Genomic DNA, 22,836 nt, shown 5'->3' with positions numbered 1-22,836 from the left:
AGTCAGTGGCTGTATATTGTTCACGCTAAAAATGCTGGTGTTGCGGTTTAACATGTTAATACTCAAAATGATAAGTTTAATAGAGGATGAACATAAAAAATCATGGAGGTTCTCTTTCTGGAAATATTTTACATAATGTTGCAACAGAAACCATAATCTGGATTTCTTGGTGCAGGAATCTAAAAATTACCAAAAATACCTTGATAGCTGTGAGACTACAGCCCTATATTGCCAGTTCACATGTGAACTCATATTAACACGCAAGTGACCTCTAATACCACCCTTCTGGAAGAAATGTTAAATATTGGTGAGGTGTCAGGGAATTCACTCTTAAGAGTGAAGATGGTGATTTTCAGAAGTACTGAATCCTTGGCATTTCTGCTGTAGACTCTGTATAAAGATTCAAATTTGTAAAAGAACAAAAGGGTGGGTTTTGTAAGGCTTACCATTGCCTCAAGGATGATGGTTTACACTATATTCTTTGTTCTCTGAAAGAGATTGGCTGTTTGAAGAGCAATGATGATAAAATGTGCTTGTTAACTACGCCTGGCTTTAGGTCTGTAAACACTTGGTGGCTTTGCTTAGCTTAAACCGAGAGATAAGGTGAAAGGAATTCATACAGGGATATACTTTGACATAAATGTCAGTCAACACATGGGGATCTATGTGTGTATGTGTAATTCACACATACATAGAAAGATATATTTGTATTATGGGTTTTTTCTTATATTAAAAGAAGAATTTTAACTATGTCTTTCTGCTTTTGTTTTGATTTTTTTTCGCTTTTGGTAAACAGATTTCCAGCATAAATTCACTGTGCAGGCTTCTCCAACAATGGATAAAAGGAAGAGTTTGATCAGTAGCTGCTCCAGCCCTCCTGCAAGTCCTACGATTATTCCCAGGCTCAGGGCCATACAGTGTAAGGAGCTCAATGTAGTACTGAATTTGGGAAACGTGCGGTCTGTGTGTGGTAAGATGCCAAGATTCCCTATGTAGGACAGGACTGTAAAAAAAGTGTTGTGTAAAAAAAAAAGTGGAGTGTGTTGGTGATGGGGAGAGTGTCACCTTCTTTGGAGTTCAAACCTTACTTACCCAAGTTCTTGAAATACTGCTGTTTGATTGTATAGAAAATACATTCCTTAGGTGTACAGGTTGATTTTTAAAAACACTAATTTACAGAATAGATCTGTGAAACATTATTGAAGTGGATTAAGTTACTGTTGGAAGGAAAGAAAAACACAGGCACTTGTCATGAAAATAGCATTCCCATAATAAAACAGAATTAGGAAGACAAGCATGTATTAGAAGTATGAAAGGGATGTTAATTAATGTGTAGTGTTTGTATTAGATATCATGACATTTGTGCATCTGGTATCAAACTGGGGGTTTTAAAGAGAAACCGGTGAATGGAATAAAGCTGTAAAGCCTACCTATCCTAAATTTGAAGGCATCTGGTGGTTAGATCTGTGTTGATAAATGGTCAGAATTATGGGAAAGAAGCCTGAATGGATGTTTTCATTTGCTATTCCTGCTCTGGCCTGTATTTTATTCTTTATGTTGCTGTGGAACAGATTCTTCAATTTATGTATCCGTTTTTTCTTTCCCATTTCCCGCTGTTCTTCCGACTTGTGAAGTGACTCCTGCTGAAAGCAGTAAAACATGGGGACGAAGCTCAGTCCTTCCAAAGGAGGAAGGAGAGGAAGAAGAGAAGAGGGGTCAGAAGAAAAAGGGGCGCACTTGGGGACCGAGCTCACTTTGTCACAAGGAGCTAGGTGCAGGAGAAGATGGGTAAGAGAGGGCCTGGAACCAGACTAGTTTCCAGGTTCTAAAACTGGTTATGAACTGGCTCACAGGAGATTTGCCTATTCTCTTGCAAACACTTTTCTGCTTCCAAACTTACTTGCTGTACCAAAGATGTTAGAAATTCAGAACAGATTACAAAACTGCATTGCCGTCAGTCCCTTGCTAGAGGCTCAGCACTGATTGATGCTTTCACTGGCTGCTATTACCTTGTTACTTGTATTTATTTGTAAGCAGTAGAACTTCTTCACTGTGAAAACTGTTTCTTTAGTAGCTTTTATTTATTTTCAGGCTCAACTTTCTGTAGTTTCCTATCATATCTGAAATGACTTCTCTTTTACAATTCTTAGCGATGCTTTCTCTGTCTTAAATGCTATTATTTAAAAAGTACCTGGTAGAGCCAGGCAAATATCTTCTCTTCAGGCTTTTGAAAAAGACATGTACCTTGAGCTAATACATCCTGAAAGTGATTTTTGCAGAGATACAGGTTGTAGCTCTATTTCTATAGTTTCTAGTTCTGTGGCTTCTGGGTTTGTTTTTGTGTGTGTGTGTGAATCATTTATACCAGGATCCCAATGGGTCATTGCTGAAAAGCTGCTTTAAAAATAGGAGTATTTTGATCTTCTAAGAGGCTTGAATGCCTTGTGATTTTTAGTGGAGTTTGAAGCTTTTTCCCCTGCTAAATACATAGTTTGACTCTTGCTATATTTTGTAGCAGGGAAAATAACTGGTTATAATTTATCTTTAATATTATGTACTCAAGTGTGAAACTCCTGGAAAATAGGCGTTCACATAATGCATCACAATTGCAGTCCTCTGCAAGAGGGCCTGAATCTAAGTGTTGTGATGCCATTAATGTAGGTTCTCCCTCAAAGGTACTCTTGACGTGTGAACCGGGCAATGTGAAGGAGGCTTCTTTGCTGCTTACACTTTACCTATTCTAAACGAAACCACTTTACAATCATTAATTATTTGAAAGGGCAGGAGATCATTGAAGCTGCTAGAAAAACACTTCCACCTTGAAATCATGTTCTTAGAATTCTGGGAATAAAGCTCTTGCTGTACAGTCTGAAGCACTGAATTGCTTTTGGGCATAGACAGCTGGAAAAGAGTTGATTGCTAACACTGGATTCTCTTAAAACTACTCTGTTCTTGCTACAACTGAGATGTTCTGTAGTATTCATCACCTTTTCCAGGAATGCTCAATACAACTACGGCATTTTGCAGAGTATCTGAAACATGATAGTGTTGCTGAGGGAGCAGTATGGTTAATACACAGTGAACTGCAGCTTCTTGCTGAGATCATGCCGGACTGCGGACTTTGATTTAAAGGGAGCGGAGTTGCAGTAAGCATTAGTGACTGAAAAGATAGAGTTCTTGCTATTTTTAGTATTTTTTTTTTAATTCTAATTTTGTAGAGTAGGGGGGTAAAAATTGGGGTAAAGTGAAGAGCTAAACTTAAGGTAGAAAAGTCCAGTTCAAGTCTTATCCATGACACTCTTCTGGTAGCAGTAGTGCTGCTATTCCAGCTGCTTGCATGTGTCTGATCAATGGAACTTGAGTCTATTATTTTTTTTTTTTTTTGACACTTTCCATGTGTTCTCCACAGGATGTAATTCCAAATTTATACAAAAATTACATTGTAGGAATTGCAGTGAAATTCTCTAACACAAGTAAACTGACCTATAATTAACATCAGGTAAAGGCAGTCATGAAAAGATTATACGGTGATTATTTACCCTTTGGCATTTACCTTTGAGCACACCGAATATGCACAGCAGCAGGAGGTTGCTGTGCTGAGTTGCAGAGAATGGATGAAGCTTTATGTTGGACTAATGTTGTGACAGTGCAGTAGTGATCTTATGGTGTATTCTCAAGGATATATGGTGAAGTCTTAATTGTCTTTAAACTTGGCATTGATTAGTCTCAAACTGTGACTTATGGCATGGATGATCTTTACCCTGTTTAAGTTTCCTGCTGGTGTTACTGATTTTACAGAGGGTGACACTGGATGTTGGGTGTAGTCATAGTCCTTTCACAGTTTTAAAATCTTGCAAGCTAAACAGGGGTGAGCCTGGGAACAGGCACTTATTATTCATAATGGTATTGTATTCATGCCTCAACATGGTGTTACAGAATGGTATTAAGATGCTAGAGATGCCATTTTAGAGTTGTAGGGAAGTTTTTTGCTATTTGCTGAGCAAATAAGCATTGTCACCTTGTCACTCCTAAAGAGAGGTGCTTTTGATCTCCGTTGCCTTTTTCTACTGGGAAAAGTAACTCAATACAACAGACAGAGTAATAACCTTCCTGTTATTAAATTTGAATAAATTACAGGTAAGAAGTCTTTAGGTTCCTGAGTTGTCTTGCTGGTGACTGAACTAGGTAGTTTTGCTGGTAGTGCTTGCAAATCATTTGAGTTGCTCTTTCTTTGGAGCAGTAACAGAGAATACTGCTGTAGTAGGAATGTACTCTTAAGTCAGCATGTTTGAATTGTTTTCAAATGCACACTACTATAGAAGATGTGCAGCTATCCTCTGGACAGGTTGTAATCTAGAGGGGAGAGAGAGGAGGAGTGCAAAATAAAAGGGAAAGATGAAGATTTTTACAACCTTGAGGCAAATGTAGCAGACCTTGAATTTATTCTGGTAGCTATTTATCTTTCCAGATTGAGCTGCACTTTGTCAGTAACAGCAAATCTTCAGTCTGGTTTTTGCAAGGGAAGATTGCTTTGAGAAGGCATAAGGAAACAAGCTAAGTTGATGTTTCCTGCTGTACATTAAAGGGCAATTCCCAAGACCCTTTAGATAGCCCTCACGTTAAAATGAAGATTATTGCTGCCTATCACTTACAGCTTTGCTGTCTCTGCATACAGAGAACAGAGTATGTGTTTTCCCAGCTCCATGGAAATCTCCTCTTCCTCAGTAGTTGTCTACCTGTATTGTAGGAGCTTTGACATTGCTTTTGGAGGTGATCACACTGCTAACATGGTTCGTTTTCACTCGCCATCTTTCTCTTAATATGCTGCTCTATTTATAGCATTTATCCTAACTATGCATGTTGTACACACGGGTGATGTAGATACAACATATATTATTTGGTGGGTTGTGTTACATAGCATAGTCTAGTATGGAGGGAGAAAATCAGAACAGACCCACACACTGAATTGCATCTCTGTTGTAAAACCATGTGGCCATGTGGTTGTCTGTCTTGACAAGTAGCATTCAGCGCTATGCTGTCTGGATTCAAGTTCATAGCAGGGTACTACGTGTGCCAGAATCATCAGCGGGGGGAAAATGATGGACTTCCCAGACAGCTGAGAGCTGCAGAGGACGTTTCCAGTGTAACACCTATAGCACCGTCATCGACCAGCTGAACATGTGCTGAATCAAGTTTAGACCCTGCTATAGCAACATAGTTTTCTGACAAGAAGGGCATCCCACTTAGGTAGAGAATAGAAGAAAAATACATACCATGGCAAAAGAACCCTGGTATAATTAAAAACTTTGGAATCCTGCAATGGAAGCCATCTTACAAATGCAGAGTGATTCTGGTGGAAAATAAGAATCATGAGAGAGAACTTCTGTATGCTCATACCCTTCTTTCTCTGTAAGGAAAGGATTCTAGTGAATTATGTGTCTTACCAAAGAGCAGTTCAAGTTAGTAACAGAGCTGGAAGATGTCTCATCTCCTAAGTTTTGTGTTCTCTCAATAACAAGTCAATGGTCTTGTGTTCCCAGTTGAGATTGTTCAGCCTATCCACAGATCTTTTTACTCCGTTCATTCAATTTTTGTCTAACGTAAGTGTATGTTAGCTTTTCACTGACACTGTTTCATGTTGGAGTTTGGAGAAAGGCACCAGACATCTCCCAGTTCAGATTATACTGATAACTGAACAATAAAACTTTGCTGAGTGTTGATATGTCAAAGTTGTGCTGCTTCCTAAAGTTGTTTATGATGTGAAAATACTGCAGGGAACAGATACGATGACGGTGTAATAAATACCTATGAATAGGGACTACTAATAATAAGCTCAGTTGCCTAGTGACATACCTTTAACTGCAGGTGACATTGAAGTAGGAATTTGGTTTGGGGTTTTTTACTTGTTTGTTTTTGAGGGTTTTGGGTGGTTTTTTTGTCTATAAGTAAAAGAAACAGTGACACAATTCACCTGTTTTTGCATAGTCCAGAACTTGTGCTTTTAACTCTCTCTACTTCAATGCAGTGTTTTCTTTAGAGGAGTAATATTGAGGTTTATAATACAGAGGCATGACTTTGCTGTTACAGTGTCTTTAGCATATTAGTGTCCTAATGAGTGATCTTTAACTTTCATTTGTATTTCATATGGAAATGGTTTTTGGAGGTATTTTCCCCCTCTTCCTTCTGAGCACTTACCTGCCTTGTTTTAAAAAGAAAAATGTTTCATCTGATTTTTTTGTAGTGGTGCTTCCTATTATTCTGCATTCATAGCTGTTGGTTATCAGCAGAGGTCTTTTCATTGGCATGGTGTAACAAACAAGGGAGGGACTTGTGACTTTTTTTGTATTTTAAGGTGCTGTAAAGATGTTGCAAAATGTCTCACTATGGGAGGACTTCAGATCTATGTAATTAAGATGGACACATGCACACCCTGAGTAAAGCAACAGAGAATATAGAAGCGGGGAATGAAAATTGGTTGTGAGCATAGTACATTTTCTCCCATCTTTCTACTATTTCAGTCTGAAAGCTCTGGTAGAAGGATACAAACAGTGGTCATCCAGTGCACCAAACCTTGGGAAGATCCAGAGAACTGCACCTGCTTTTCCAGGATTCACCAGCTTAGCAGAGATGGGTAAAGGAATTCTCTGGACTTTGTATTCTCATCCCCACTTTCATTTGCATTTGAATGAACCTCTCCTTTCCTGACCTTCGCCTGGTGCCTTTCAGCAATGTTTTCATTTTGGTGCTATCCATTTTTCTTTTATTCTTTGAAGTAACTACTTTCTACTTCTGGATTTTCTTTTTGTTCACCTCTCTGCTTGTGCCTCTTATCTGTCAAACTAGCAGGTTGCTCTTAATTCCCCTCTAGCTCCATGCTACTTCTCAGCTCCTTTCCTGTTAATGATATTTAGATATGCAGCATGGTTACACCTTCACTTGCAAGGAGAGAACCTTATAATTTCCTACCTCTTGCTCCTCACTCTCAAACATATAAATTTACTCTAGAAGTAAATGAGTTGTAGATGGCTTCTGAAATGCTGTTCTGCAAGTGATCCCAAATAGATTAATGTGTCACTAATTCCTTCCACTTTGATAGTGTTTCCGGTTACTTGTCCCAGCCTATCTGCTTTGGAGACAATAACCTGTGAGTATTTGACAGTTGGTGAATGATGCTTGCGATAAGGACAGTTGCGTCTTCTGAGGAGAAGCTTATTTTCATGTGTACTTGTAAGAGAGTGAAATTTGCTGGTGAAAATATTACATCCATGCAAAGTCTGTTTTCATTTGCTTTCCAGATGATGAAGACAGTGAATGTCTTAATGGGGAGGGCAAAGTGCACCCTTCACCTGGGCACAATCAGTCGTACCTCTGCATCCCCTTTCAGAAGAATGATGACTGGGATGGTCCTTCTAGTGATGCCAATGAGGAGTCCACCCCTGTGAACTCTGCTACTAGTACCCCACAGCTGACACCCACCAACAGCCTCAAACGTAGTGGCTCCCACCACAAACGATGTGAGGTTGCATTGCTTGGCTGTGGAGCTGTGCTAGCTGCTGCAGGCCTGGGGTTTGACCTGTTAGAAGCTGGGAAGTGTCAGCTGCTGATTGAGGAGGAGCCAGAGGCACCCAAGGAAGAGAAGAAGAAGCGTGACAGCATTTTCCAGCGAGCTGGACGCCCACGCAGGAGCACTAGTCCACCTTCACGAAAGATCTTCAAGAAGGAGGATCCCATGTTGTTGCTAGGCGAACCATCCACATCCCTCACCCTTCTTTCCCTGTCTTCCATTTCCGAATGTAATTCCACCCGGTCCCTGCTGCGCTCAGACAGTGATGAGATTGTGGTGTATGAAATGCCTGTCAGCCCAGTGACAGTCAAGGCTCCCTTGCCAGCCATTACCAACCCACTAGTCAATGTCCAGATTGAGAGGTTCAAACAAGACCCCAACCAGTCCCTGACTCCCACACATGTGACGGTCTCTTCCCACACCCAGCAAAGCGGGCACAGGCGCACACCTTCTGATGGGGCCATCAAAGGGAGTGGACTAGTTGTCAATGGGTGCCCAACCAGTGGATGCCCTTCCAGTAGCTGTTTAACTGGAGCACTGGGAGCAGGTAGGTTTTCAGCCATCTTCCTTTTCCTCTTCAGAATAAAGACCCAAACAGTATAATTACTTGTTAGGAGGTAAGCATGTTGCTTATACAGCATCCATTGTGACAGCCAGCCCACAAGAAGAGCTTATGGATGCTGTCTTACATGAATAATGAACAGAATAATGCAGTAATGGCCTCTATTCCGGCATCTCTGCACTAAGGAACCCCTTCTGCTCCCCTGTGCTGTGAGGCAGAGCATATTGCTGTTTCTTAGACAATGATGGTATCAAAGTACAAGTATTATGCATTTTTAGCAGTTCTTCCCGTTTCCATCTCCATTGCCTTTATACACTTGTTTGTATTGCTGTTACACTTTCAAAGTAAATTCTGATCTTTAAGGCAGTGAAGACTGGATCTCTAAAGCAGTTTGGGGTTGTGCTACTGTTGCTCTTAGTCCCTTGCAAGCAAGAGGGACCTTCCTATGTAGGTAGTGTTATCACTGATGCAGTCTTTAGGAGTGGCTGTGACTTTAACTTAGAAAATGCTTTCCTGTTTTCTTGCCCTAGTAATTCAGAGGGGAAAAAAAGGACTAGAATAATAATCAGAATCTGATTTAATTAGACTTCTCCCAATGGTAACACAAAATGTGAGGTTGTCTGTTGAATGGCAGTCTGCAGTAAAATGTGGGTTAATGCAGCTGAGAATACTAATTAAAACGGTATTCATGAAAATTTAAAAGTTATGTTGTGTTTATTAGTAAAAAAACCCAAAAAACAAACCCACCAAAACACCAGCCCTCACGTCTAAATTAAAACAAATCAGGAGTTGTCCACAGTAGGTAGTCTTAAATGGCTCTTCTAGAAGGTTGGTCCTGCTCACTGCGAACAGGTGTCATATCCTGCTGTGCAAGTGTCTCCCTGATCCATTCAAGCCGTTAATGGGTATTGTTCCCTCCAAAGGATCTGGAGAGTCCTCACCTCTGGTAGGAGGTCAAATGCATGCTCTCCAGTCTGAAAACTGAAGAAAGCAAATGAGAGAATGAACAAAGCTGCCTGCTTGTGCTAGATCAGTGAAACAGGTGTCTTGCAGCGTGTTGAGGACAGTGTAGGGATAAAGAAGCCAGTTATTCTGGTGTAGTCTTGAAGATACGGAGTATGTATATTCTGAATGGAGGCTTTCTGCTTTGAAAATGTTTTCGCGGTGTACAATAAACTAAGATCTGTTGGAACCGTTTGGCAGTGACATCTAACATGTTTCCCTCTTCTCTTACATTCTCTGTTTTGGGTAGGTGTATTAAAAACACCTAGTCCAAGTAGAGATCCCAATGAGGTCCCTCGCCTGCCAGACCCCAACCTTGTTTTTCCTCCAGCTCCGAGACGATGGAATGCACAGCAGGACCCCACACTGGAAAGACCCAAAACATTGGAGTTCCTGCCCCGGCCACGTCCTGCAGCCAGCCGGCAGCGGCTTGATCCCTGGTGGTTTGTGTCACCCAGCAATGCCAAGGGTGAATCTTCTGCCAACAGTTCAAGTACTGATACTCCAAGCAATCTGGACTCTTGTTTTGCTAGTAGCAGCAGCACTGTAGAAGAGAGACCTGGACTGCCTGCACTGCTTCCTTTCCAGGTGGGTCTTCCTGTAGAGGAGCGGACACTGTTGGACATAGATGCTGAGGGGCAGAGCCAGGACAGCACCATTCCGCTATGCAGAAGTGAACTTAACACACACAAAGCTGCAGCATATGAACTCAAGCAAGAATTCTGGTCTTAGTATGAAATCCACTGGGGACAGCAAGCCCCTCTAAATTCAATCCTACTTTTTGCACTGAGAATGCACTTTGAAGACAGATGAGATGGAGGGATGCTACAGAGATCATATGGTGCTGCCTCTGCTGAAGATGTGGTGTTCAACTGCCTGATTTTTATCTGCAGTTGAATGAAACTTGACAACTCTGAGCTGCTGACTTTTGCTGTGGGGTTTTTTTTCTGTAGTCTTCCCTGCCCTCTTACTGCAGTTTGAATCTGCAATGAGCTAAAATTATCATATCAAAGTCTTTGTAACTGACCTTGTAGGATTTGGCACTTGCAGTAAGTATGATATCTATCCTGGTATTAATCAGTATTTTCAGAACTCAAATATTACACTACAGCAGACACCAGTGTTTGATGTTTTCCCAAGGGATCCAGGACAGAAACAAGTAAATATCTGGAGACTACCTTCTCTGAAATGTATTCAGATCATTAGATAGACCTGGGAATCACGGTGCCCCCCCCACTGAAGGAGCAGAAGTAGATATGTTAGAATCACTTGTCCTCTTTTGCTCATGTGATAGTGCAAGGTGGAACGGATTGCAGAGGAAGGGCATGGCATCTCCACTGATGGAGGTCCTTGAGAACAGACTAACTAGACTGTTGGGAACAAGTAGGTGTAGTTGATCCTGGCTTCAAGGCAGGTTGGATGGACTTCAGTGATCTCGAGGTCCCTCTTGGCCCTGTTTTTCTATGACCCTGTGCTTTCAAAAAGATGAAGACATATGATATGGCTGTTTACTCTAGCTTGTTTTTTTGTTTCAAACTTTGGTTCGATCGGTTTCCTTTTCCTGCCCCCTGTATCTCAGACTCATAGTCAAGCTGCCTTAGCTTTGGGAAGGGGATTAGCAGGAAGTCTTTCTTTAAAGTTGGGCTGACTTGCAGAAGTAAGTTATGTGTACCTCTTTTTTTTTTTTTTTTTTTCTTTTCCTTCCTGTTTTTTTCTCCTTTCTTTTGCTTTTTAGGAGTGGCTCTTGAAACTCAAGACTGTTTTTATGCACACTGATGCTTGTTTAAGGCTCTTTTTGAAATAGAGGCTTGTGAGTAGCTGGATTGTGCAAACTGGAATCGGAACATCTGGATTCTGTTTTATTTTGTCACTGACTCACTGTGTGACCTTCGGCAAATAATGTAACCTCTGTGCCTGAATTTCCCCATCTGTAAATAATAGGAATAATACCTACCTCACAGCGGGAGGGATTGGGACATGAAATAGGTATAGAGTGAGTGAAAGGCACTATAGACTTGTAAAACTTTATTCTTGTTCAAATATGTAAAAACTCCTAACTCTGGAGCTAGAACAGACCCCTGTCTTGAAGGAGGAAGTCACACAAATAGGGTGTGCCTGTGCTCACAGTTTTCTGTACAGAGGCTACAAGTGTGTCTGTGCCTCTACAGATATACCTTACTGGCTTTAATGAGATCTTCACTCTTCCCTGGTTTTGGCATTACAAATAAGGGATGTGGTCTTTATATGAGTGTAGCAGGGTAGTCTGCTTTATTGCAGGGTTCAGCGTATCTGCTTGCTCATTTTGTTAATCTGCTGACCATTTGGGTACAGATAACTGATTTGACTGCTGCCAATACAGTGCTCAACCTGTGTTAGGGTGATCCAGTCCTGTTGTGAGGGCAGTGTAGCTGAATACTTTCTTGCAGCTGTCAGCGCAGAGAACCTGTGTGTTTAGGTGTTTGTAACCTGATGTTAAAAACCAGCATGTGTGGGGAAGTACTGTACTTAAAGATTTTTAATTCTGTTTGAGGGCTAAAACCAGCATGTTGCCATTAGTCAAGTGCACCCATTTTTTCAAGCAGTTACAGTATGTTTTTGTGTAGAAAGGTCACACATTTCTTTTTATCACATTCCATGAAACATATTTAAATGGCAGAACTACTTTTTGCTGCCTTCCCCTTGAGTACTCCAGAGCTATCCTTAATGGTGCTACACTATCTGCTGAACCTGGATGGACTATTGACTTTGTAGGCAAGGTGTTCTGATGTAGGGCTAAGATACTTTAAAAAGAAAACTTATATTTCTGACACTTCCGTTAAATGTAGACCTTTAGCATTATTGATATCTTAAGTGTTCATCTCTTTGCTTTCCATTTCTGAAAACTTATCTTGTGATCCAGAGACTTAAAAAAAAAGCAAAACCCACCCAACAAATGGTTAATTTTGATTGTGCTGTAGAAACAAGCTCAAGGAAAGCCCAATCAGAGGTTGTGTCATAGGGACTTAAAAGCAGGAGATTAAAACTATAGTTTTTCGTAGCCTCCCTTAACATTTAAAAAAGTCTCATACGAAACTGCATCAGCTGTTCTGAAATGTAATGTTTTCTATCTAAAAAGTATCCTTACAAACGTCATAAGTAGCATCATCTACACTGCAAAGATGTCACCTGGAATAGCTCCATTCAAACAGAAATCTCTTAAATCCATTTACTTGCATGGAATGCGAGGTTACCTTTCTAGGTCACACTGTTTTAACTTCATCCACTAAACTTCGATAGTTGGCCGTCTGCTTTCACCAATTGAACCGTAAGGTTTCTGTCAAGTTCCCAGCAGGCAAGGCAGCTGTAGAGGCAAGTTGTTCTGTCACCTCTTTTACTTAGGAAAGTTGAGGATGAAGTCTCAAAACCCCTTCCTCCTTCCCTTTTTAGATAACCGTTTGGTGAAAGTGGTGTGTAGCTGACCTGTTAGAAGTATTTTGCTCTGAAGAGCATCTTCCCTAACACCAAATGGATGTTGCTGCATTAAAGGAACTAGGCAGGACAGATAACAAGGATTCAAGGACCCAGATCAGGGTTTCCAATGTAGATGTTCTCTATTACAAAGCTGCTAGAAAGACTAGGTAAAAGTATGATGTTTGGGGTGTGTTTGTGGTTTTTTTGGTTTTTTTGTTTTTTTTTTTTTTTTTTAAAAAACATTACTTGGATGCAATTATCTTCATTGAATCTAGCATTTGAAAGAAAATGAGGTAGCCTTTGAACATCAGCCTGTAACTGTCTTCTAGGTAGGAGCCCTGTGGCTAACCTGAGGTATCAGGCAAGAGTTTGTTGTAGAAACAAAGCTATTTGCTTTAGCAGGTGGTGGGGTATTCTCTGACAGGTGGAGGGGGCTCTCAAGGCAAAGGGTTGTCAGGTGTTCTACTTTCTGCATCCCAGAAGCTGTTGCAGCTGGTGTCCTGAGGCCCAGAGGCTGTGTGCACGTTTAAGCTAGCTCATAACTCTCCCTGTATCCATCTATCCCATCCTGGCTTGATTTCTCTACTTCCTTAATCTGTTGAGTTTTTTTCCTTCCCAGTTTTGGGAGCTTAGGTCCTCCAAATCTCCAAAGGAGTGCTTGACTGTAGTCCGCTAGATACTGAGAAGATAGAAGCCTGTCAGCTCACAAATCTTTTGTTCTACTAGTTACTAATATTTCCATTTGTCAGGGAGACAAAAGTTTCAGAATATTGTTGATTGACATAACTTTCTAGCAGTTTTTGAAGAAGATGGTGAAAATCTTGCTATAAAAAAATTGTAATAAATGTATTATTTCCTAAATATCTGAATAAGTTACACTTTTCTTTTTCTCTGAGAAAAAGAAGAAACAGGTAACAGGAGAGCACAGAATTACTGAGCAGTCTAAAACATAATGACAGAAGAATGGGATAAACTCTGTTAAAGTAATTACAGGGCTCACAAAGAGGAAATGACAAATTTTTAATGGATAGTTATAGTAGTAATATTGCAGAGATAAGTTTTTCTGGTCTGGAAATACATATGTATTTCCTTTTAGTCAGCTGGCAATGTGTGTCACTAATTTATGTAACTCATGTACTGATTTAGGAAACGGAAACAAGTTTGCCAGCCCTTCAAAATATGCTATCCTTGGAGCCTGTTTGTTTTTCCTGTAAAACTGGGGGGAAAGCATAGATGTAGCAACCAGTGCAAAAAATGACAATTCTTTTTAATAAATTTTGGCTGGTTTCACAGAAATTGAGTGTGGGACAAGTAAAGAAAGCTTTTGTGTCAAAACTAAGTTGATAAGTTACAGATTATTTATATTTTCCTAATACTGTTGCTTCCTATGGACTGCGCAATGCTCTGTTTTGCCAGCAAGTAGGTCTTACCTCTTTCCAATCCTTTCCAAAGGTACAAATTAAGGTTTTGTAGGGTTTTTTCTCCTTTAAATTATTTTTGCAGTGGGTTGATGTTCAGTATAGGGCAGGGAACCTCAGTGAAAATATTCTTTTTGTAATGGTTTTCTAACAGAATGAGTATTTACAAAGTGAATTTTTCATCATTGATGTGGAAAAACCTGGGCTGGTTTGGCATGCTTTTATGTTGAACTATTTTTCTGTACCTCTAGGAATGGGAGTAGTTGCCTTCCTCTTCATAGCATGCTGTTACTTTACGACTTTATGGACAGTACTGCATAAAGATGTTGCTTCTGTTTGTCATGAAACTGGCTACCTCTCATTTGGCTGGAGGTGAGGCAGTAATGGGCAAGTAAAGAAAGGTCTTTGCCATCAGGAGTGTCCTGTCAAACAGAAAATAACAGGAGGCCTCCCATCCTGAGTCACTTTTCTATCTTGAGCTTAACTTTTATTTGAAACTTAATTCATCTCTGTGGGATGGTATGGGAGTTGGGGTCCCATTAGATGTATGGAGCCAAACCTAACACTGTATCCCAAAATGCAATGATAGCCTGTTACTTTTGTAAGAAATTTTAAGCTAATATTAATGTGTGTGTTTCTTCTGGGTTTTTTGAAACCTTTCTTCTTGGAAAAAGCGCTTATTGCTTTCTAACCTTTTCCATGCATTTTGGAAATACTCTCATAAACTCTTACCAACTCTGGCAAATAAGGAGGCTTGTCTTGCACAGTGATACGGCTCTTCCTTTTGGCTTCACTTTTTTTAGTATGAAACAAGGATGCCTGTGTTTGCAAATGAAGATTTCTGATCCTTTTCCTGTTGCTGCAGAACAGTTTCATAGCTTCCATATGTATAACTCACTTAAGGCTATAATTTGGGTAAAACTGGACATCAAGAGCGAGAGGATAGGCATGTGTTAAAACATACTTGCAAACAAATAAATATAACATGTATGTACAAAGAGAACCAAAACATACTCATGCTGTCACAGAGAATACCATTCAGACTTCATAAACCTTTCGTTGATCATATAATTAAGATATTTTTAGGAAAGAATGCCTTCCTATGTTTTTCTGTGAAGTTTCCTATTTTAAGACTAAAATATGGTGGTTTGCACAGCCAGTGGTATTGTATCTAGCTGGACAGAAAGGATCTTTTAACCAAATGTCTGTCTTTTTTTCTCTTTTTCCAGTCCAGTTTGTGGTTTAGATTTTTTTTGTGTGATTAACAAACAGGAGTCTCAAGAAGAACTTTATGTTTATTGTTTCCTCAGCCCTACTTACACAGTTTTGTGAGATAGTATGGAAATGCATTTATGACTTATTCTCCTGCTCCTTCTATTGAACACACTAGTAGAAAATCAGATGCTGCAGTTTAAATGTGCATTTGCTTTTGTTTTTTCTCATGCTCAGCTTTTTTAGGCAGCTTTGCCATTGGTCAGAGATGAATAGAGTTTCTGAAATTACCTACATCAGCTTTATTTTTGTGTGTTAAAAACAGTAATTCCCAGGCTAAGAGGTACGTGTGCTTGACTGAAAGGTAATTTGCCACTGGTGACAGGGTGGTGAATCTGATGTAGCTACCAGAATTATTTCTCTCTAGGAAGAATCTCAAGTCTTTTTGCAGCTGGAAAGTCTTAAGCATTTCATCAGTGTTTGTATACAAGAAATGCATTTCATCTCCTTCTGTACATGAGTGAAAAAAAATAATCTTTTCTTTCTTTGATTCTAAATGACCAGGAACATAATTTTCCGACTGAGAATGGCTTCTTGGAGTTTTTGGGATTTTGTTGATTTTATGTTTTTCTAAGCCTGTAAAATATATATATATATTTGTTAGATGCATCATGTATTCCTAGGTGCCTTCCATCTCACATGCCTCCTTGCTAGGGCCTGAGGTTGTTTTTTGGAGGGAACTCCTGGTTGTAGCTTTCAGTACTGTAGTGTTCTTCACACATCGGGCCAGATACCAGCACAGTAAACATTTTGCATCCTCCCATTTACCGATGCGTGTACACCCCTGAGGAAAGAAGTGCGCTATCACTGGCTCTCCTTATCTCTCTGCCTCTATCCCATCTTTATCATTTATTAATTCTTGTTAACGATAGTACTTGGGGGCATAAGACAGAAACCAATACATGTTTTAGGTGTGCTTTGACTTAAAATGTTTCCAGGCTAAAAGCTTTATACACACAGCTGGGAGAAGTGCAAGCAGAGTTTGACAGGCAATAGCGAATAAAAAAGTGAAATTATCCTTCTTAATGTAATAAGCAGTCAGAGGACAGAGGGATACTAGCTGCATGGTAATCTCTTGGCATCACAGGTAAGTTAGGTCCTAAAGAAAAAAATGAGGAATGTGTAATTACTTAATTTCTGGTTGGATTGGTTTTATTTTACCCTGAGCTACCTCATTCGTAGAGATGGAATGGGAAGAAAGCATGACTTTGGTAAGAATTACTCTAGGTAGGCAGTTGAGGCTGGAATGATGGGAAGACAGAGGCAAACACTTATATTTGGCTCTTTGACATACAGATTCCTGATGGAAAAATAAAACCAGCAATTCTGTTTTATAAGTTAAGATTATACTTGCTTTTAATATGTATGTTTCCAAAATAAATAAGAAATGACAAGGCAGGGCATTATTTTTGATGGTTTCTGACCTGTGGAAGAGCTGATTGTCCACAGACCAAAAGGTGGTGATTTTGTATTGGTCACTACTGCTTTTAGAAGTGAAGGTCTGTTTTTTGAAAACAGATGATTTTTTTTTTTTAAATAATCTCATGTGCTCTTAAAGTGGACCTACACACAATCCCGATTGTTTCCTTGTATTTGCAGTATTGTTTTCCTAACGTATCAGATCCTAATACAGTCTATACTGTATCTGGATGCTAATAATGTGCAGGCAGCCCAATGTAGCTCATGTTAAGAAACCGTGACATATTTTTAGTGTATAGTGTTGTGGATTTATAAGCTCAGCTTGAAGTAGGCTACTGTTAGGTCTGTAGCTGGTGGGTCAGATGGATGCAAAGCTAGAAAAAGGGGGCTTAGAACAAATCTCAGGAGGAATGCCAAAGTTTTATTTGCTTAAAACAAATTATTTGAAAAATAATCGGGGTGGGGACGGGCAAGGCCCTTCCTTATTCAGAAATACTTTCCTATGATCTTGTCCATGCTCAAATTTTAGCTTCCAGGGCAGCTAGCAAGATCCTACATGGCGTTTAAAAGTTGTTGGCTGAACCCCCAAAATAAGACCAGAATAATGCATTTCATATATGCTGTTTCAAAGCCATTGATACAGTCTCCCTGTTCTTGATTGTTCCAGTTTAGCATTTCTCAAGAACAGATGCTGAGGTTGGGTAAAGTTAACCTCCTTGTCTTGAAGAGACATATATGGGTCTGAGAAAGAAGAAACATTTTTTTTAGCTGTGTCCTGATGCTTTTGTGTCTTGCTGTCTGAACAGTGGAGGTTATAATGGAGCAGGAAGGCATGCTGGTGTTTTTCCAAGCTTCGCTGATAAGAATGCTGCTAACAGCAGATTTCAGTATCTAAATTAACAAGTTCTTTGGGAGCCGTTGTACTTGTTTCTCTGCATTGAGTTTCAGAACAAACCTGGCCTCTGATTACTCTTTGGCATAGCTCAGTTGCACCCTGAGCTGCTTGAGGTTAACTATATCTGAAGGAGAACTGAGCTTCTTCCTTGGGTTTTTCTGGAATTTGTGAACGTGACCACTTCTCAACTTGGGTTACTTGGATGTGGCCACTTCTCAACTTGGATAATGTGTTTTCTCCCCGTCTGTATCACAAAATGAGTTGTCACCCAGGACTGATGGCCCAGATACTCATAGTAGGCTTGCTCTGTCTTGCATGCTTCAGTGAACAGCTCTTACAACGTCGGCAAGGTTAGCGTTTGTATCTGAACAGGGCCGCTGATACCTCTGAGCTGACTTTTCACGCTGTATCTCAAGCAGGCATTAGTGTGTCAGTTCTACCATTGCTCTGTTTTCAAGGTTACCGTGACAACCATAACATCCAGACATCCTAGACTTTCAAGTGTAAAGCTGGCGGGGCGAGGAAGAAAACATGAGTGTGTGCCAGTTGAACAGTTGAGTTTGGCCAGTGCTGTTTGCAGAGTGAAATCTGTTCCTGTGCAACCCAGGTCTGTTTGGGGGATGGCTAAATTCAGTAGTATGTATCTAAATCCCCTTAAAGTCAGTAGGCACCGGTGCCCGTGTTTGGTAGTTATAAGAAACCACATAAAGCCAAGACCACTTAGTAGTAAAATTTCATATTTAGGGTAATCTTTCTCATTAGAAGGGAGGAGGCCTCAATTCAAGAAAGCTCTTTGTCATCCACTTAAACATCACTGAAGTCAGTGGAATGTATCTATCTGTGGGTCAAAATGCACAAGACCCCAAATCAGCAAAGGTCTAAACTGGGGGATTGTGCTGCAGCGATTGATGGTGAAGGACCAGGCTCTGTACTTTGATTGTCAGAGGAAAGAGTCAATTTACCTGAGGAAAGGTAAATTTATCTGGGTGAACGCTGGTTTCATTGCTGACTCCTGTGGCCTTTCCATGACTGCACATGCCATGCCTATTTGACTGCGAATTCTTACCGTAAGCTGGGTAAGCTTTGAGAATGTTTTCTAACACAGGAAGGAAGAGCAGCAACTTCTGCCTTAGCAGATGGCTAGCTGTAAAGGGGCAGTAAGAGGTTCGTGGAGGTTGTATGTGCAAATGGCAGTTTAACCTGAGGCCTTTCTCAGGTGTTTTTTCTTATTTTAAAAATGCATCCCTCCAGGCTGGTAGACAGACCTGACAAGTTCAGCAGTGATCAACATCCGCCACTGTTACTGGAGGTCTAGGGTTCTTGTTTTGTCAGCTGTTGGCACAGCACCTTCTGCTGGTATGTATGATTTTTATGTCATGAATTCAGGACAAGCTGGAAATACCAGATATTTTGCCTGACTTAAGTTGAGAAGCTTATATGGAGTGGGCAGGGCAACAGTGGTGGGAAAATCAGGGAAAATACCTGTGCTTTTAACAATGTCTCTTCTGTGGCTTTGAAAGTCTGAAAATTTCTCAGCCAGAGAATGTATTTCCTCCTTTTTATAAGCTACTTCTTTCTTTTGCCTTATTAATTGTGGATCTGCTCCTGCTTCTATTTAAAGCCAGATGCAAAAATCAGTGACCTGACTTTCCTAGGTACAATGTTGTAAATCTGAAGAACCAGGTGAGTAGATTAGTGCAAGATCATGCCCCCATGTCTGTTCTTTTAAGATACGGGGTAGTTCCTGCTTGTGTTAAAATCACTCTGTGGAGGGTGTTGGGTACTTCATAAGGAACTCCAAACTCTGTAGGACTGGGATTCATCTTACAGCTTCAGTATTTCAGTCTGGTTTTGGAGACCTCTGTGTGTCTTCTCTTCTGTTCATGATGTTCAAAAGTCTGTTGCTATGGAAGTAGCACCTGAAGGTATGTTTTGCCCGAAGAACCTGCAATGAAGCAGTTACATTACATTATTAAGTTACATTAGCAAATGGTAATGTACCCCAGAGTTGAGTAACATAACGGAGGCCACCAAGTTTTTCTTGTTTGTGTGATGAAATGTTGTCAAATTAAGTGATTTGTTGGAGCCTTCCTTTAACTTCTGTACAGCAGTAAGCTTAGAGGAAAAGAAGATTGCATTATTTTTTAAAAGCTTTATTTGTGACCCGGACTTGTTGCCTCTGACCCTCTTGGGCTTAAATAGTTAAATTATATTAATGTCCAGTTTGTTTCACTGTAGGTAACACATCAGCTGAATACTCTTGTGCATAATCTACTGTATCTTTCCTCTGTTCTGTGTCAATGTATTATGTGTATTTGGATTACAGTTCTTTTTTGTATTAAATTATTTTATGTTATAGAACAATATTTAAGCGAAGCAAAGAGCTAATGAAAGTTGTTGGCGTTTTGGGATTTCTTTTCTCTTTGCTCTTTTTTTGGATGTACTGTAAATTGTAAACCAAGGATGCCAAGCAGGCTTGGTTCAATGGCTAAAATTATTGTATTACAGTGTAATGCTGATCTAGGCCTTGTCTCAACACTAGAGCACACAGACTTGAATAAAACTGTTACAAAAGTGATCGTCTTTAGGCCTTGAGTTCTTGGCTTTATGCTTCAAATAGTTTTGAGCACATACTTAAGACTAGCAGTGGCATTACCTTGCTCCAAGGAATTCAGAATTTTTCCCAGTGCCCCAAGAAGTCTATTTTTTTTCTTGGCTAGGTATCTCAGTCCTGATCAGCTGTTCCAGCTCTGGGTCCTCCACAGGGTTTTTGAAATCTGTTTTTGCAAAACCCTGGACAGCTTAGTATCAGCCTTGGCACACGGTACCTGTCTACTAACCCCGTTCTGGCTTTTCTCTGAACAGGGTAATTAATTGCATATCATTTTTATTAAGGTTAATATTTTTGTTCTGTTAGCTCAAGATTTTTCTACTCTTTATTTAGTATCCCAGCCAGACTGAATCTGAATGCCTGGATCTGGAGCTAGTGCTGTAACACGTTTTGTGCATGATGACATTTAACAGATGGTTTAGATTCTTCTGGTGCTGTGCTTTTGTCCCTGCCACATCATTCAGTGAGACAGTTGCTTGAAGAAGGATCTTTCCAAGCTGTCTTTCATCCACTGTTGGTGTGAAAGCCAGAACAGAACAACATCGGTTTGATTCCTAGGTTGTGCTTTTGCTCTTCTCTGCCACCAAGCCATCATTTCACATTTCTCTGCTTTAAGAAATGCAGCTACACTGATGGGACAGTGCACTGCAAGAACTTGAGTTTCATAATTTCCTTTGAAAAGATTTTTCTTTAACATGGGTGTGTGCAAGAAATCCTACACCCTGCCAGCAGATACAGAGACCAAACAATGTGTACATAGACTAGCTTTCGTCATATATTCTAGTCAGACTGTTGTAGTGATGGCTTTTGTGATAAACTGGAAGGAGAGTGGAAGGAGGCAGTCAGTTAAGTTAGAAATAATAGCATGCAAAACATATCACCTTTTCACTTGTTTTAACACAAGTCTTGCAGTGTTTTATCTTTAAAGCGGTTTTTCCTCTTCCTCTCCCCAAATCCCGCCTGCCTCAAACTGAAACAAATACCTCTCTATCTTCTGTGATTTTTTTTTTTTTTTTTTTTTCCCCCAGAGTAGGATTCTGTCCTAAAAGAATCAGATTTTCTACCTGAATTTACTCGCCTGTCGCAACCACAAGGTTACCAGAATGTTCAAGCTGGCCTCATCAGGAACAAACATGGAGACTTATCATGGCAGATAAATTTCTGCCAGCAAATGTAGTCTCTGCAGAAAATGACAGGAACACAAAGTACCGGGGCAGAACGTAAAAATGAAACTAGCAGTTTTCTAAGCGGGGAAATACAACCACTTGTAGCAGAGGAGGAGGATCTTAAATGGAAACTGCTAGGGTCAGCACGGATGCAGAATGAACACACCAGCAGATGCTTTAGGCTGAGTAACTTTAGTTTTTCATTTGTTGAAGTGTAGGCAAGGGTTGGGCTTGCAAACTCTACAGTGTAAATCTTATGTAGGCCTTTAGCTGTAATAGACCCAAGCGAGGAAATCATCATGCATTACATTTTGTTCCTCAGAGGGCACATGCTGGAATAGTACATGTAAGTGGTGCTCTGAAAGCTCATTGCATACGTTGATACAAGTTCAGGTAACCTTCCAAGGCTGAGCAGATTAACAGGAAAGAAGGCAGGCTTGCCTGTACTGTGCAGCTGCAGCAACAATTTGCTGTTTCTAGCAAAATTTTGACATGCTTGGCCCTTCTTATGTGGAAGAAAAGGGAGAGGCTGTCCTGCTAAAGCTAGGCCTAACGAGACCCTAATTAATTATAACATGAAAAGCTTGCAGGCATGTTGGTGTCACACTCAAGCAGACTAGGCTTTAGAAAAAAAGTGCTGGGGTGAAAACGGTAACAAGATGGTAACAACATGGAGTATCTTAACAAAGGTTAACAAGATTTATGGTCATGCTTGGACACAATCGACACTACATTTTGCTCTGGCAGGGAAAGAGGAAACAATTGTGACTAAAGGTGAGCAAAACTCTGGGGCTTTCAGGTAGGTTTCAGCATACGGCTCTTCGCTACCTAATCTGAAATCTTGTTAAACGGCATGTGATTTACTTTCTCTGAAGTCCTCATTAATTTAACAAAGAACAAATCCAAGTGGTATGAAAAGAGGCAGGATCAACTGATAGCACTCCAACACAAAGTAGAACAAAACTATAACCACTTTACTAAATGTAACTGAAGCCTGTATACTTCAAGCCTGCAAAACTTGCTCTGAAGTTTATTCCTTTCTCCCAAAACCATGCTTGAGCATCTTAACTTTAATAATGAAGCATGGGTTTGAATATGCCAAAAAAAAGCACAAATGGGGTTACCTGTCACAGACTGCAGCCAATGGTGAAAGAACCAGCTCTCATGGACGTGAATGTCTTACACAATCGTGTTCTCCAAGGGGACCCTGAGCCTGTAGTTGAACAGGTTGTACAAAAAGCTTGTTGGTTTTGCAGCAGTCAGCACTTCTGGTTTTGGTGATCTTTCTGCAGTTGTATCTGGCTCTTCAGTTTTTTCTACAGATACCCCCAGATCTTGCATGACTCAGTGAGAGGTAAGAGGATCTTCTAAGCTGGTGTGTATTCTAAAGGAGAATTGTGCTTGAAATGGCTCGTGATGATGATTTGTGACTGGAGAAACTGGGGCAAAGGAAGATGTCTCAGATGCAGGGCTGGGG

At 40.3% G+C, this 22,836-nt stretch overlaps 1 protein-coding gene across 4 annotated transcripts in view; it reads left to right on the top strand.

Moving 5' to 3' along the window:
* The window catches only part of MAP3K9 (mitogen-activated protein kinase kinase kinase 9), a 62,575-nt gene extending 42,415 nt beyond the window's left edge, over positions 1 to 20,160 (top strand). For 3 of the 4 annotated variants that reach the window (XM_056346085.1, XM_056346084.1, XM_056346082.1), the window contains 5 exons: positions 797 to 919; positions 1,635 to 1,788; positions 6,519 to 6,631; positions 7,296 to 8,111; positions 9,379 to 20,160. In XM_056346085.1, the coding sequence (XP_056202060.1) occupies positions 797 to 919; positions 1,635 to 1,788; positions 6,519 to 6,631; positions 7,296 to 8,111; positions 9,379 to 9,860 (1,688 nt within the window). In that variant the 3' untranslated portion in view covers positions 9,861 to 20,160. The remainder of the gene's footprint in view (positions 1 to 796; positions 920 to 1,634; positions 1,789 to 6,518; positions 6,632 to 7,295; positions 8,112 to 9,378) is intronic. The other variant, XM_056346083.1, reaches the window with a different exon arrangement.
* The last annotated feature ends 2,676 nt before the right edge of the window (positions 20,161 to 22,836 follow it).

This window comes from Falco biarmicus, chromosome 7, assembly GCF_023638135.1.
Source record: "Falco biarmicus isolate bFalBia1 chromosome 7, bFalBia1.pri, whole genome shotgun sequence".
NCBI classification, from domain to species: Eukaryota; Metazoa; Chordata; class Aves; order Falconiformes; family Falconidae; genus Falco; species Falco biarmicus.
Note: the sequence above shows the minus strand (reverse complement) of the source record. Positions and strands in the feature narration are given on the sequence as shown.